General features: G+C 43.0%; 1 protein-coding gene across 1 annotated transcript in view; it reads left to right on the top strand.

Moving 5' to 3' along the window:
• Positions 1-681: 681 nt before the first annotated feature.
• The window catches only part of RHOF (ras homolog family member F, filopodia associated), a 61,684-nt gene continuing 47,731 nt past the window's right edge, over positions 682-14,634 (top strand). Inside the window, exon 1 of the mRNA XM_088449158.1 lies at positions 682-932. Coding sequence (XP_088305284.1) covers positions 774-932 — 159 coding nt within the window. The 5' untranslated portion in view covers positions 682-773. The remainder of the gene's footprint in view (positions 933-14,634) is intronic.

Raw genomic sequence — 14,634 nt, 5'->3', positions numbered from 1 at the left:
AAGGAACAAAATGTTGCCCATATTTGCTGCCGCCAAGACCCACTAAGTTCTGCAGCTTTGTTTAAACCATGATCTTTTTTTCTATCTGAATTCACATTTCTCATTTGTCAAAAATGGCCAGTCAGGTATAAAGGAAAATGCTGGAGAATCATATATAAGAATACAAACATAAAAAAGCAAGGAAACAGATGTGAGGAAAATAATGAACGTATACAATAAATAGTACCTTGCCAAACAAACATTGTATAATAGCGTGATTTATGATCTTTAGTATAATAGAGGTTCAATTGTACTTCAGACAGTAATGCCACTGTCTATACAGCTATACAAGCTATTGCAAGTTACACCCTGACAAAAGTCTTTTAAAACACTGGCTCCCACATTTCTTGTTTTATTACAGTATGCTGTATTAGTCATTACACCAACAGCTCATTGTTAAAAGGTACCAGGAAAATTAGAATATACTGTATGACTACAGAACAAGTTTTTTTTTTACAGCTAATTGCATACTCACAGCCCAGTGCAGCAGCAGCAGGTACATGCCACTGACTGTCCTAGTTACTTCTTTTTTTTTAAGCCACAACTTTTCTAGCTTGTAGAATGAGTTGGGCGTTTCACGTGACGCGCCCATCCAATCGCCAGCAGCGGCTGTGAGTCTGGGCTGCTGCAGGGCTGGTAGATTTGTCAGAGGCTGCGGCGGGTGTGCGGCAGCAGGTACGGAGTGTGTGGTGTCCCGTGTCCCGACAACGCTACATGGACTAAGCTCCAGCAACATGACACAACAACCCAACGGGGCTGTCAGCAATGGGACCAGGAAGCCGAGCAAGGGGCGCGACAAGGGCAGAAAAGAAGTCAAAATTGTCATAGTTGGAGATGGAGGTTGTGGGAAGACTTCTTTACTCATGGTCTATGCCAAGGGATCCTTCCCCGAGGTGGGTACCAGCCTGGCACCACTACCCTAACCCTGTAATATTTTATCCGAATGATGAGCGTCTATTCTATCTATCCTGAAATAAATTGTCACACCCTGTCTAACCAGCTCATGAATACAGCTGCTAATTTCGTTGTCTGGTGAACTATGCTAATTCCTGTATTACAATTAAACACCTGTAATTCACCATCTACATATTAGTGAAATGTGCTGCTGTACGTATAATGGAGGTTTTAGTTTTATGGCTATAAATCTTTAGAAGTGATCACTATTGGAGGTCTGCACTGACTGTCCTCATGGCTTGGTGAGTCTGTTTTACAAAAACCCAACAAATAACTTTTGACCTATTTGATTTACAACATATATTGTCTTTTAGATGAGAACACGGACCAACTGGTGGTGTATGTACCCTATTATTTAATTAAATGTTTGTAAAACCAAAACTTCTGTTTAATGTAGCAAATTGTTGTGGAAATATTTTAATATTGTTTCCTGTTATTAGATGTAGACTTGCACCCAGGTCCTAGTTGCATAGGTAACTAGCGAATGCAAAGTGCAATCCAGGGTGCTGCATGTAATCCTTTTATAGAATAGATTCTTTATCATATTCACTATTTGTTAACGTTGGAAACCAGTCAGTTCTGTTTCATTCATGTGACACTGCTGAGTTTAATTCAATTTACCATGTTTTTATTATTGATCTTAGTGTAAAAATTAGTATATATACTGTACATTCTTTTACTTATCAAATAGGAAAATAATTTTTATCAATATGTTTGAATACAAATAGAGCGTGTGTGTGTGTATATATAATATATATTAGTGTGTTACATATCTATGAGTGTTGTTATTATACACACTCCATACTTATGACCTGTCAAATAGTCAATTGAATGATCGTGCAACCTGCCACTCCCCACCCTAACATGCTAATAACATATAACAATAGCACACGGCTACACAAGAAAGGTAAATATGTGAATTATTTCTAGTTTTTTGCTCATACCTCTCTGGGCTGCAAGCAAAAACAAGTACCTGGATAACCAAATAATATTAGCGCACAAGGATCTCCATTTGCTAGCATGCCCCAGCATCCAGTTTTGGCACTCAGCCATTCAGGACATCGGGTACTGGAAGATCCCTGGTGCTATTCTTACTAGAGCTGGTTACACTCAGGAGGGGGCTCTGCATGTATTTTTGCAAGCCCGACCCCCATGGGAAAATGACCTGTGGCTGGTTAGAACCATGGTGGGGTTACCCACACATTGCAGATCTCTGCTTTGTGGTTCCACCAACTCAGGCTGGCAAAGCCTAGTGCTAGTTACCCTTATCAGAGGGTAGCCTACATATGATTTTCCCCTGATTTTGGGGTAACTAGCACTAGTCTGAAAACGCTAGTGCTGGTTATGACTTTGGGGGAGCCTCCTGCATATTTTTTTTTTTTTAGAGGATTTCTTTTACACCGAGGGGGAGATGGACACTGCCAGGCACTTTATTTACATTTTACTTTGAAACAAATGATGACCTGATAAATGTATGGGGAGAAAAGATTTGTGACCAATAAACTCTACACACAGAATATCCGGCATATTTGATGAAACAGTTGGGAGTGTATGGAGTTCTACTTCATGATCGCATTGGTGGTCAGAAAATTGTTCAGTTGGTAGTGTATGGCTATCTTAAGTTGTGATGGAGCATTTTCCTCTGAAATAAAAAAATAAAATAAAAACCTTATTTATTCAATGTATGCCAGACTTACAGAAGATTGTTTTCATGGGGGGCATTTATTAAAAATCGCATTTCCAATGCAATTTGGGCAAAATGTATTCGCCTAAGATCGCATTGCAAAATATGATTTTACTGTTGCCATGCACCATCCGGCACCCGCAGGGACAGGGGCTCTGAAAGCAGCCCGCCCTTACGATGTGCTTGGAGTGCTGCCGTGCTTCTGTGCATGTGCAGGCACGATGACCGCACATGTTCGTCCACTGTTGCCAGGGAGGGTTCCGGGGTAACCCTCCGACAACTAATTTTGCGATGTGTAGCCCATACACTACAATGGGCTGTTGCCATCTTCAGATGGCAGTAGCTGCAGGAGTCAAACTCCGGAATGCATCGCATCCCCTCAAGCATGGAAACCCATGGCGGTTGCGGCTGCTGGCGGGAATGGAGGGATCGCAGTAGGTATTGGAGATATCTTTTGCAGTCCCTCTATCATACATTCTGGGGATGCAAAAAATTTGCAGGTTACCCCCAAGTGTTTTCGGGGAATAAGCCGCAAATATTTATTGATAAATGGGCCCCTATATGTTGTACAATTTATAGTGAGTTTATTGTGTTCAGTTACATGGTTTCATTTGCATACTATCCTAACACTTCTAAAATAGATGTGGTCATTAGGTTGTCTGGTCCATTCAATGATTGCTCATCATGTTTTTCCTATCCTTGCATGTTATTTTGCTCATCTATATGATTCGCATATACTTAATAATGTTGGCTGCATGCCAAGAAAGATTATTAGCTTATACCCCTTTCAGACATACGACCCAGGAAATTTCCTGCTCAGACCTGGGAATTTCTCCTGTGCAAATTCCCGGGTATCACCATTCAGGCATAAGCCGGGTTTTTCAGTTTTTAAGATTTTAAGATCTCCTCTGCCATTCCTAGCCTATCCAATCTCCGGCTGCCGCTGATGATGTCATCATCCTGCAGCAGGCAGCCGACCAATCACAATGCAGCCTTTATATATATTTTATTATTATTTTAATTATTTTATTACCTATCTGCCCTGGTGGTCCAGCGGGAGTGCGGGCGGCCCGCTGTGGCAGAGACCCTCTGGTGGTCTCCAGCGCCGGTGGGTGTCCCCGGCGTCCGGCTGGGGTTCTCTGTGCCTGAGGACCTAGCCAAGGTCGCTGACTCGGTGAACAGCGCCACAGCCACCGGCGCGGGGGTGGTGAGCGGCAGCGCTGAGCGTCCTATAGGACGCTCTGTGCTGCCAACTCAATGTAAAAGCGGCTTGGTGCAGCCCGGGAGTAAATTCCTGGGTAGCACCATTCAGATATGAGCAGGGTAACTTCCGGGACATAACTCCTGGTCAATTGGAGGGTAGGCTACCCGGAAACATGTTCCCAGGTAGGTACCTTTCAAACATACACGATCCCGGGAATTTGGTGGGTCGGCTACCCGGAAACAGGTTCCCAGGTAGGTACCTTTCAAACATGCACGAGATCCCGGGAATTTGGCCGAGGCAGGCCAAATTCCCGGGTATCTCAGTATGTCTGAAAGGGGTATTACTGGCAAGAGTCCCCTGCATTGCAGGAATCAATCTGCATGCGTGAGCTGATAGCAGGGCTGGATTAAAAGGGGAACATTGTGGCCAGGGTCCCTCTCTTTCAGGCCAGCTCCCCCGCTCTTCCTGACCTGACCCAAGCACTCCCTGTAATAAAAGCCTGTCTCTAGCATTCACCAAACATGACCAAGGCTGGGTACACACCTGAACTATATCTGGGAGATTTGGCTAAATCTGAACAACAACAAATCTGGCATATCGTGCAGTGTGTATGCCCAATTTGCGCGCTCCCACGGCCGCATGCAATATTTGCGCGCTCCCACGACCGCATGCAATATTGTGTGATTGATCATGCTGCACAGCCAATCACACGATATCGCATGTGAGGCTGTACATATTAATGAAGGACGGAATCTTTAAGTGTGTATCGCCAATCATGCGATGTCCAGGGTGAAGGCAAATCGCCCTGAACATCGGCACGATTGCTGGTCGTTTAGGTGTGTACCCAGGCTGTGTATACACCTACAGATATATCTGTCTGGTGGGAAGGAATATCTGGTAATGAATGGGAGCAAATAACAATAGAAATTTGCTCCCACACACTGGAAAACTGACCAGATTTTCCTTCCCACCAGACAGATTGGACAGATCTATCTATAGGTGTGAATGTAGCCTTAACGGAGGTATCCACTTAGCGATTTTTATGAACGATAACGATCGTTTAAGAACACATTTAAATACACATTTCCAGAATTGTAGGTTTAAATGTAATGCAGCATTGTAAACATATGTTGCCGTAGGTGTTTGTATGTACATTTTTTTTTGTATCACCCCATATGGTTCAATACAGGCAATTGTTACAAGAAAAAAGACATTTGTACAATCAGGTACACACCGTGCACAGCTGGGATTCCCTACATTCCAAAAGAGCACAATACAATGAGTCAGTGCAGCAAAGGAGGGGTCTGTACAAATGTTCTGTGAGTTGTTTGCCTTCCCCATAAAGCACATTCAGTGACAATCAGTTTTCTTTCATATTCCTCAGTATGTTTGTTAAATAAGAGGTAAGTATTCTAATATGAAAGCATAGTTATATTAGGGTATAAAACAAATAAAGTATTAAATAAAGGGCTGATATATATATATATATATATATATATATTTTAATAATAATGGCTTAATAGTTTGCCCTCCTATGGAATGCTTATTTTCTTTCCTGTGTTCAGCAGATTGTATTTATTCTGGAGTGACCAGGGACAATATGTAGACATTCTAACATGTCAACACTTCATAACGGTCTGCATGGTCAATGTTGACATTATGACTGTCGACACATCGATATGTCATGCGTTCCGGGCTTGTTTAACATTTATTTCTGTTGCCGTTTTAAATCAGTGATCAACTGCTTTGAAAAACTACTTGTTACTAAATCTGCCACTTTGTCTCTACACTATATGTTCTCACTTCCTTATTTGCCATTTACAATATACTGACATAAATAATTAACAGTTTAGAGGAAGTAGTCTGACCTGAATGACTTTTTCATGATCTTCCTCCAACATATGCTTTTATGTACGTATTGTGACCAAAATGTTGAGTTGTATAGTGCGTCATTCCTAATAATTGTTCAAACAATTTCTATTTGAAAGAAGTGGACGAAGAAACAGAAAAAATATAGAGTAAATGAAAAAGCCAATGGAAACATTGCCACAAACTAAAGGTGGGTACACACTAGACCAGGTGTAGCTAACCTCGGTCCTCGAGAGCTACTAACAGTTCACGTTTTCCAGACCACCTAGCTTGGTGCACAGGTGTATTCATTACTCATTAACACTTTTGAAAAAATCCACAGATGTAGCTAATTATTACACTTGTGATTCTGTGAGGAGACGTGGAAAATATGCACTGTTAGTAGCTCTCGAGGACCAGGGTTGGCTACCCCTGTACTAGACGATATCTTGAGTGATTTGGCCAATTCCGACGCATTGGAACTTTAAAATGGTGTAGTGTACCCACTATCACGATGCCGATGCAGGCTCCCGCTGGTCGTCCCCCGCATCCTCAGATCTTTTGTACATGCAGAAAGATCTGAGAATGTAGCTAGCGATGCCATGATGCCAAATGCATCATGGCCCCCACTACCATCTGGTCTCGCTTCATCGCTGCTGGCATGGGCAATTGTGTACGCACATGCCGTTGCCGGCACCCCTCCAGGTCCCGTCGCGCATGATGTCGGTACACACTAGACAGCCTTTAGTCTTATTCAAATATCTATTAGAAATAGAATGACTGTCCTTAGGTGTTAGGATGTCACATTATGAACGAACAGTGTGACTGCTATATGACTGATATAAGACACAATGGGGCAGATGTACTAATCTCTGGAAAGTGATAAATTAGAGCTTGATAAAGTACCAACCAGCTCCTAACTCATTTTTCTAACACAGCCTGTAACATGACAGACAGGAGCTGTTTGGTTGGTACGTTATCACTCTCTAATTTATCATTCCAGAGCTTAGTACATCTCCCCCAATATATGCTAATGAACAAATAGTTCATGGGAGAGACATAGGGGCCTATTTATCATTAAATATTTGCAGCTTATTCCTCAAACACTTGTTTTTGGGGGGATAACCGCAAACACTTAAGCTGCATACACACACAACGATTTAGTAAATAAACGATTTTAGTAAACTATTTTCGTTCATTTTTTCAAGGGAAAAATTAGCGAAAATCGTTTACTAAAATCGTTCATTTACTAAATGTAATGAACGATTTTTTTTGAACTACAAACGATTTTTGCATATTCCCTTACTGAAAATCGTTGAGTTGGTCAGTCTGACTGAACTACAAACGTGAATGCGCATGAATGATACTCGTTCATCGTTTTAACTCAGAAAGTGAATGATTTTTGCAACGATTGAACGATAAACGATATCGTTATCGATAATCGTTCAAAAAAATCGGTGTGTATACAGCTTAAGTATCGCCCCAATGTATGAATGAGGGACCACAGCAGATATCTCCAATATCGGCAGCAGCCGCAATCCCCATAGAGGCCTGCATATTGGTCCTAGTTGGTAATTTTTCGGAACCTCCGGCGTGACACTTAAAAATGTGCGCATGCCACGTCTGGCACGTGTGCTGGGTACTGACCCCTTTTTAGAATCAAACATACTGCAATTCAATTGACCTATTTGCATGGATATCTGCTCACACCAGGTATGTATAGAGATTAGCAGAAAGCAAAGTTCATTGTTTTCAGAGATAAGAGTCATAACCTTTCACTTATTGTAGTTCTGGCTTCAGAGCTTTAAGCTTTAGGTTCACAAATAAGAATTGTAAATATTTCAGTTAGATCTTATTGTTTGCTATAGACCTTTAAAATATGTTACAGCAGGAGTGGATAAAATATTGTAGAACTCAGGACACAATTAGAAGGAATGTTTCAAGAGCCAGTGAAGATGCATGCATCAACAGCATGGGATACGTTTAATATGCCGGCGGACAGGACCCCGGGCATCGATATATATAGACAACCCGACAGCATGCATACTCTCAGAATATTGGCACCAGCTGTAATTTTGGAAGAAATTGGTTACCGGGTTTGAGATTTAGCCAGTCTGTTATGGTTTCACTGCTATCCGTGAGACTCAGAAAGCAGATTGTTAGTTCTGATGATAGTACTGTGCCGTGTGTTCACACTAAATACACCGTGGTGAAGTTGCATGGCAGGTTTAAGCAACAAGTCCTTTTTAGCTTTTCCTGTTTAATTCTGCTTCAGTGCTACAGTTTAGGAGCCTAATATTGCATTAAACAGTGGGATAAATGCACAAAGACAGCATTTGTATATAAAACTATTCTATAAATTGTTACATGTGAAAATATGTATTTACTATAGAGTAAGTTACTTTGCAGAGCTTTGCTGCCAGTATCTATCTCCCCTAAACGCATCTCAAATACAAAACCAGAATGCACTTCCTGTGATTGTAGCTTGTAGTGTCTTGACCACAGAATGTAGAATTGTGGATGTAAAAAACCCCATCTGATGATGATATATACAGTGCAGTGCTCTTATTTATGCTCAGCTTACCATAGCGCATACACGCTATCAAATCAGAGTTAACATTGCTCTTGCCATCACCTGCTTGACCCATTTCTAACAGGATTCACAGTATCCTCCTCCTTTTTGTATGAGAACCTTTGCTGGTCAACAGTGATCAATAGTAATTGTCAGCCTGGGAGAACGGAGTCAAAGATGCCATGGGGGTGGCGGCAGGGGCAGAGACATGGAAGGGGGCAAGGGAGTGGTGGCCAGAGGATCACATGGAGAGGAGCTGTCAGATGAACACTTGGGGATGTGGGTTCAGATGAACACTTGGGGATGTGGGTTCAGATGAACACCTGGGGAGGGATTAAGGCATAGGCACACTTGGAGAGGGAGGGAGCAGAGGCATAACGAGGATCAGTGGCACAATGGGCAAATAAAAAGTCACTCCTTGCATTTTAATTTAAAATTCTGGCTAAATTCTCATAGCCTATTGGTACTCAAACATACTTTGTCATACAGTGTCCTTTTCTGTCTGTATTCTCCTTATATGCCCCCTCTTGTCAGCATTCTTAGTTCCTCCCTTGTCTGTACTCTCCTCACTTACGGAGGTGCTGGGTCCCCCCCCCCCCCCAAGCTCTCCTTTCTCTGGGAATATATGCAGTGCGCATGCGCACGGCATCTTATCACCTGGCGGCTCTCAGAAACGGCAATTTTTCCCACCCGCAGGACACTGCAGCCCAAGTGTGGGTACAGCACAGGGCAGGCTGCTATTAGCAGGGCGCTGCTAACAGGGCAGGGCGCATTTTGGCCTTGCGGTTGAGAAACCCGGCCACAGGGTTTCACTCGCAAGTCCGATGGTCGCGATGGTCAAGACCATCGCGACCATCTTGTTGGACGCTCGTATATGCTGTGGGTGGTGACCCACAGCTATACGAGCGTCCAGGAGGACGCTCCATTTTAATGGAGGTGGGCCCTGATTCAGAGCGAGCGCTCTGGTCAGAGCGTCCGGCTCTGAATCAGGGCCATTATATACATGACTCAGGGTTCATGATGACCCTATAACATGTAACAAGCTGCTACTGATATAATTTGCATTAAGCACATATAGGGGGAGTCAGGGTGCTGCATGATACAGCACTCCCGCTGCAGCCTCTGCGATTGTACCCTTCAACACAGCGCTGGTTTCTGGGACTGATTTTACACCGAGCCCACTCATCCATAAGCAAGCAGCTGCTATATTACTTACCTCACCAGGAGCGTAAACCACACTGTCATGCAGGATTATTCAGACATTGAGACTGTGCACCATCAGCCATAGACTTTTTCCAACAATGGTGCTGCTCCCGCACCTTGCCTCGGCCAAAACCCTCCTCATTTGAAACCCCCAGGAGTTTGAAACTCCTCCTTGCCCCCCAGTACTGCTCCAGCTGCTATCTACCCTTGTCCCCTCCCTACCCCAGCCCTGTCTTCCCCTGGCCCCCTCCTTGCACTGTCACAACCACTGTCTGCACTTATCCCCTCCCTACCCACCCCCAGCACTGCCTGCCCTATTCCCCTCTACCCCCAGTTCTACCCCAACTTCTGCCTGCCTTTACCCCATCTCGACTCCAACTACTACTTGTCCTTAAACACCTCTACCCCAACTGCTACCTGCCCCCACAACTGTCCCAACTGCTGCCTGCCCTCACCCCCCATATTATGTGATGGGACCCAGAAACAATGAAGTAGGACCCGGATTTTCTTTTAAAGTGAGGGATCCCCGGGACCCACAATTTTTTTCGCTCAGTGCGATCACTGACATTATGTAGACATATCTGATATATCAAAAACTGACTTTGGAAATCTACATATGTGCATATATTCAGCTAGTGGGGAAGGTACCAGAAACCCAACAGGCTTAGAAAAAATATTTTTTATTTATTTAATAAAAGATGTTTGGTTTTTTTTGTAATTGAAAAATACCTGTTATGTGGGGACCTGGACATGATGTGCATGGAAAAGGGGTAAGTCATGGGATGTTGCCTCGTGGTTTATAGCTGTGGCTGCGCAACACAACCCTAGATTTCACTGGGGGCACGTCCAGCACTTTCCTGATCTGCTGGGCTGCACCGAGTTCCTCTCCTCTAGTATTTGGGTGCCACGCTGCACTACTAGAAGGTTTAGGTTTAGGCTGCGGGAGGGGAGGGTTATGGGTAAGCACTAGGGGGAGGGATATGGTTAGTAGGGTAGGGTACAGGAGGAGAGGTGAGGGTTAGGGGTTAGTAACATACTTGCCATCGGAAGTGCTGCACGATTAGCCGGAAGTCATCAGGACATCCGTGCCCACAAGCGCCCAATGTTTTAACTCTGCGCATGTGTCTGGGACACACTGTGCATGTGTCCCGATGGTTACTGCTGAGGGGACGCAGATTGCAGTTGCATGGAGACTCATGCAATTCCGATAGGTGTTCCTGGGTGGAGACTGGGTGGGTGACTTTTGCTGGCAGGCATTTTGAGGGTGAGCAGATGTCAGGGACTGCGTCAGAAGATGCAGTTCCTCTGGCACCGGCAGCCATGTAATGTCAGACATTCTGAGCAACCATAGGGTTGCTCTAATATCCGTTGGTGCGGCCAATGTCCGTTCGATTGTGTGACTATTTGCTCAGCACAGTGGATTAGAGCTGCAACCGGTGGGTGTCTCAGTAGATGACCCCTAGTCCGCGGCATTTCACTGCCCCTACTGCATTAGTATCAAGCTCTGACTCAGGCCCTGTGTGTGTTGACGCTAATAATACCCATATAATATCAATGTAATAATAAATAATTCTATATACTAATGAAAGCCTAGTTAATTTTTGGTTTTAGAGAGTTTTTTTTTGTTGTTGAAAATGTTAAAAACATATATATTGTACCGAAATGTGTCTACATAACTTGTTGCTCTCTTCAATTTTATATACTGAGGTCACACCAAGCAAAAGTAATAAGTACTTTCTCTTATAACTCAATTTTTCATTTGACCTAGAATCACAAAGATTAGATTAGTGCATAATGTGGCCAGTACTGCTGGTCTTTATACAGATTTGTGTGTACGCACTGTGCAGGGAAAGGGTTTGTGCACACAAGGAAATAAAAATGAGAATTCATAGGGCCCTCCTACAAAACGTTGCTGGTTCTCTTTAGGTTGGGACAAATGTTTCTTATTGCGATACTAACAACCATTCTTACAAAATTGTGGTTGCCTGCAATCCTTAGTTTGGTGTTTGACACAGTTGCGCTCTGTTTTGACCCTGTTGTTTCTGGTCGGCAGCCATCAGTAGTAATTTGGTCTATCACATTGAGCAGAGGAGGAAAGAAAGGTCATGCAGAAAGGAGACGTAGAAGACTAATTGGGATGAGGTGTGGTGCCAAGTGGACAGTGAGTTGTGGGAACGGAGAATATTGGAGAATAAAGAGGGGGAACAGATGGTGGTGAGACATGCGCCGACCCCCGTGTTGTGGTTTTGGATCTGTATCTCTTTCAAGGTTTTGGATCTGGATTTGGTTTTCCAAAACCACTCTTACGTGCTTTGGTTTTGGATCTGTATTTTTTCCAAAAAATTATATAAACCGCTAAAAGCACATAATTTGGGCCTGTTTTTGGTCCTACAGTATTATAAACCTTAATAATCATTTTCAGGCATTTTTAACCACCTCACAGCTCACAATATTGATTTCACTATTTTCACCAATATAGGCCAAAGGCTGCAGCCAGCTGGCTAAAGTAAGCAACAGAGCAGTGGCACAAAAGCATGGCAGTTTAAAAAAAATATAGGACATCTGTGAAACATTGCCACACAGCAGTGGCAGACAGGATGGCAGTTTAATAAACTATAATAATGTCAGTTGGCAATGCCCCAAATTGTGCAAAATGTAAAGAAAAGAGGTGCAAGATGGAATTGTCCTTGGGCCCTCCCACACACTCTCATGTGGGTTATTAAAAAGGACATGCACAGTTTAACAAACTAAGCACTTTAGCGATATGGACTGACACTTTTTTGGCTGAAGTCCTTTGTTTGGGCCTCCACAAAACAATTTTTGGAAGGACTACCTTCAATTATTGAGGAAGTTGATGATGAGGGTGTTGGTGGTGGAGATTGTTAAACAAACTGCATGAACTCGCTGCAAATGACATAACAGGGAGGAGGTGCCTAGATGGTTAACGTCCCTTCCTCTGCTAACTTTGGCTTTACAAATGGAACAGATGCCTTCACAACTGTTGTCAGAATTTAGATTAAAATAATTCCACACCCAAGATGTGACTTTTCTGGCTTTTTTTTTATCATGAGCGAGAACTGCTGCCACTGGTGGCTGATTTACGCAAACAACATCCTCATCATCAACATCCTCATTAGCGTTGGATAGGACACAAATTTTCCCCTCATCCTCCTTTTGCACTTACTCAACACTATCATTCTCATTTTCTATTATTTCACCATCTAATACTAGCACAGCCGTTATGGCGTCAGTGATCCGCTGTGCAACTGGGTGACCGCTGTTAAACAATCCTTTGATAGAGGAAGTATAATAGTCAATTGTTTTTTAAATTTCTACTAGTAGTAGTCTTCTTGGTCCCTTTCTGGGATGAAGACAGCAGCAGCAGCAACAGGCATAGCACTCAAGGATCCTTCTGAGGAATCACGGATAGGAGAGGAGTCAGTCATGATTATGAAATTGGATGCAGCAGGACTTCTTCCGATCACAATTGAGGATGTTGATGATGCAGGTGTTTCTGGTGGAGATTGCAGGCGCTTGGATCTAACAGAGAAGGGAGCAGTTAGGTGACGCTGGACCGATTGCAAAATTCAGAAACTTTGGCTAAAAACTTAAACACTTTGGAATTTGATGAATGCTCTGCAAGTGATGTAAGAGGGAGGAGATTCCTAGATGGTTAACGTCCTTAGCTCTACTCACTCTTGCTTTGCAAACATTACAGATGGCTTGACAACTGTTGTCCAGATTTGGGTGGAAATAATTCCACACATGAGTGGATTTTTTTGCCTTTTGCCATGGCATGACAAAGGACTTTTTCATACCATGGGCAACAATTGTTACCTGATTTACACAATCAACAAGCCCAAGCTCGGCATCAACAATCCTCATCATCCTTGTTGGCACCAACTACAGAAATATCCTTCTCATCCTCCTGGTGCAATTCCTCAGACGCATCCCCGATTTCTACGTCAGCATGTTGACTTGTGCTGCTCATCCCCACATTTGCAGAGGACACACAAATGGTATAAAGAACAAAGAAAATACCTGCACCAAACTTCTTATTTTCCATACGATCAGTACTGATTATTTAGTATATTATTACCAACATAACTTAATAATTTTTAATGGAACAATGCCAAGTTGTATATTAAAGTATTGGTGGTGCTCCCCAGGGCTTATATTAGTAGATTTTAAGGGTGGGTTTTGTCAAGTGAGCAAGACAACTCACTTGAGGGCTGTATGTGATCAAGCCCAGTAGGGGGCGAAACGCGTGTCATACCCACGTCACTTCCGGGTACTCGTGGTGCGTACACGAGTCACGGCATCAGGCGCCTTCACTGCAGGAACCAGCTGTTGAGTCCAGTTTATCGCACCAACATATCTATACAGGTACACTCTCCTTTCAAAGCTCTCTCATCTGGACGCGCACCGCCCTTACCTCCCTGCAATGTTTTTATAACAACAGGGTGGTGGACGTTAGCAAATCCTGACAGCAGAAGCGTCTCTATACTTTACTTCTGTCTGCCCTACCAGCTGCTCTCTCACTTTCCATTCCCTGGACTAGCATCCACACGGGATAGCAGTAGAAGCAGTTGGACTCTAGGTGCCAGACAATTCTTCCATCAGAGTACTCACTAGTACTCAATACTATACCTAGATATTTTACATTCACTGAAAGGATATGTGCAAAATATGTTGTTTCTTTCTATTAAGATATCTTCTAAAATAACTGGTAAGATATCTTGGAAAATAATTGGAAAGATATGTGCATAATATGTGTTTATTTCAAGTTACAGCGATCATTAACATTGTCTAAACCAGAAAACCTGGTACTGCTATAATTCCAGATCCTTTGTACTATTGTGGTACAGCATGTCATTATAGGCAGGTGTTTAGAGAGATAACATTTACAAAAACACGGTGACCATTTGCATAAACACAAAAAATTGGAAAACATGGCACTGTTACAAATGCAAATGTGATATCGTGCTATTACTGTGTGGCATTTGAGTTTAGATAGTCTGCTACCATAGACAGATACTTTGGAGACCATTCATGTTTAACAACAGCTTGCATAGAATCTGCATTTAAAGACACAGTGACCATTTATAAAAACAAAAAATTGGAAAACCT

Source organism: Taudactylus pleione, unplaced genomic scaffold (genome assembly GCF_031769625.1).
Source record: "Taudactylus pleione unplaced genomic scaffold, aTauple2 ptg000479l, whole genome shotgun sequence".
Lineage (NCBI taxonomy): Eukaryota > Metazoa > Chordata > Amphibia > Anura > Myobatrachidae > Taudactylus > Taudactylus pleione.
This window is presented reverse-complemented; position numbering and strand designations above follow the sequence as displayed.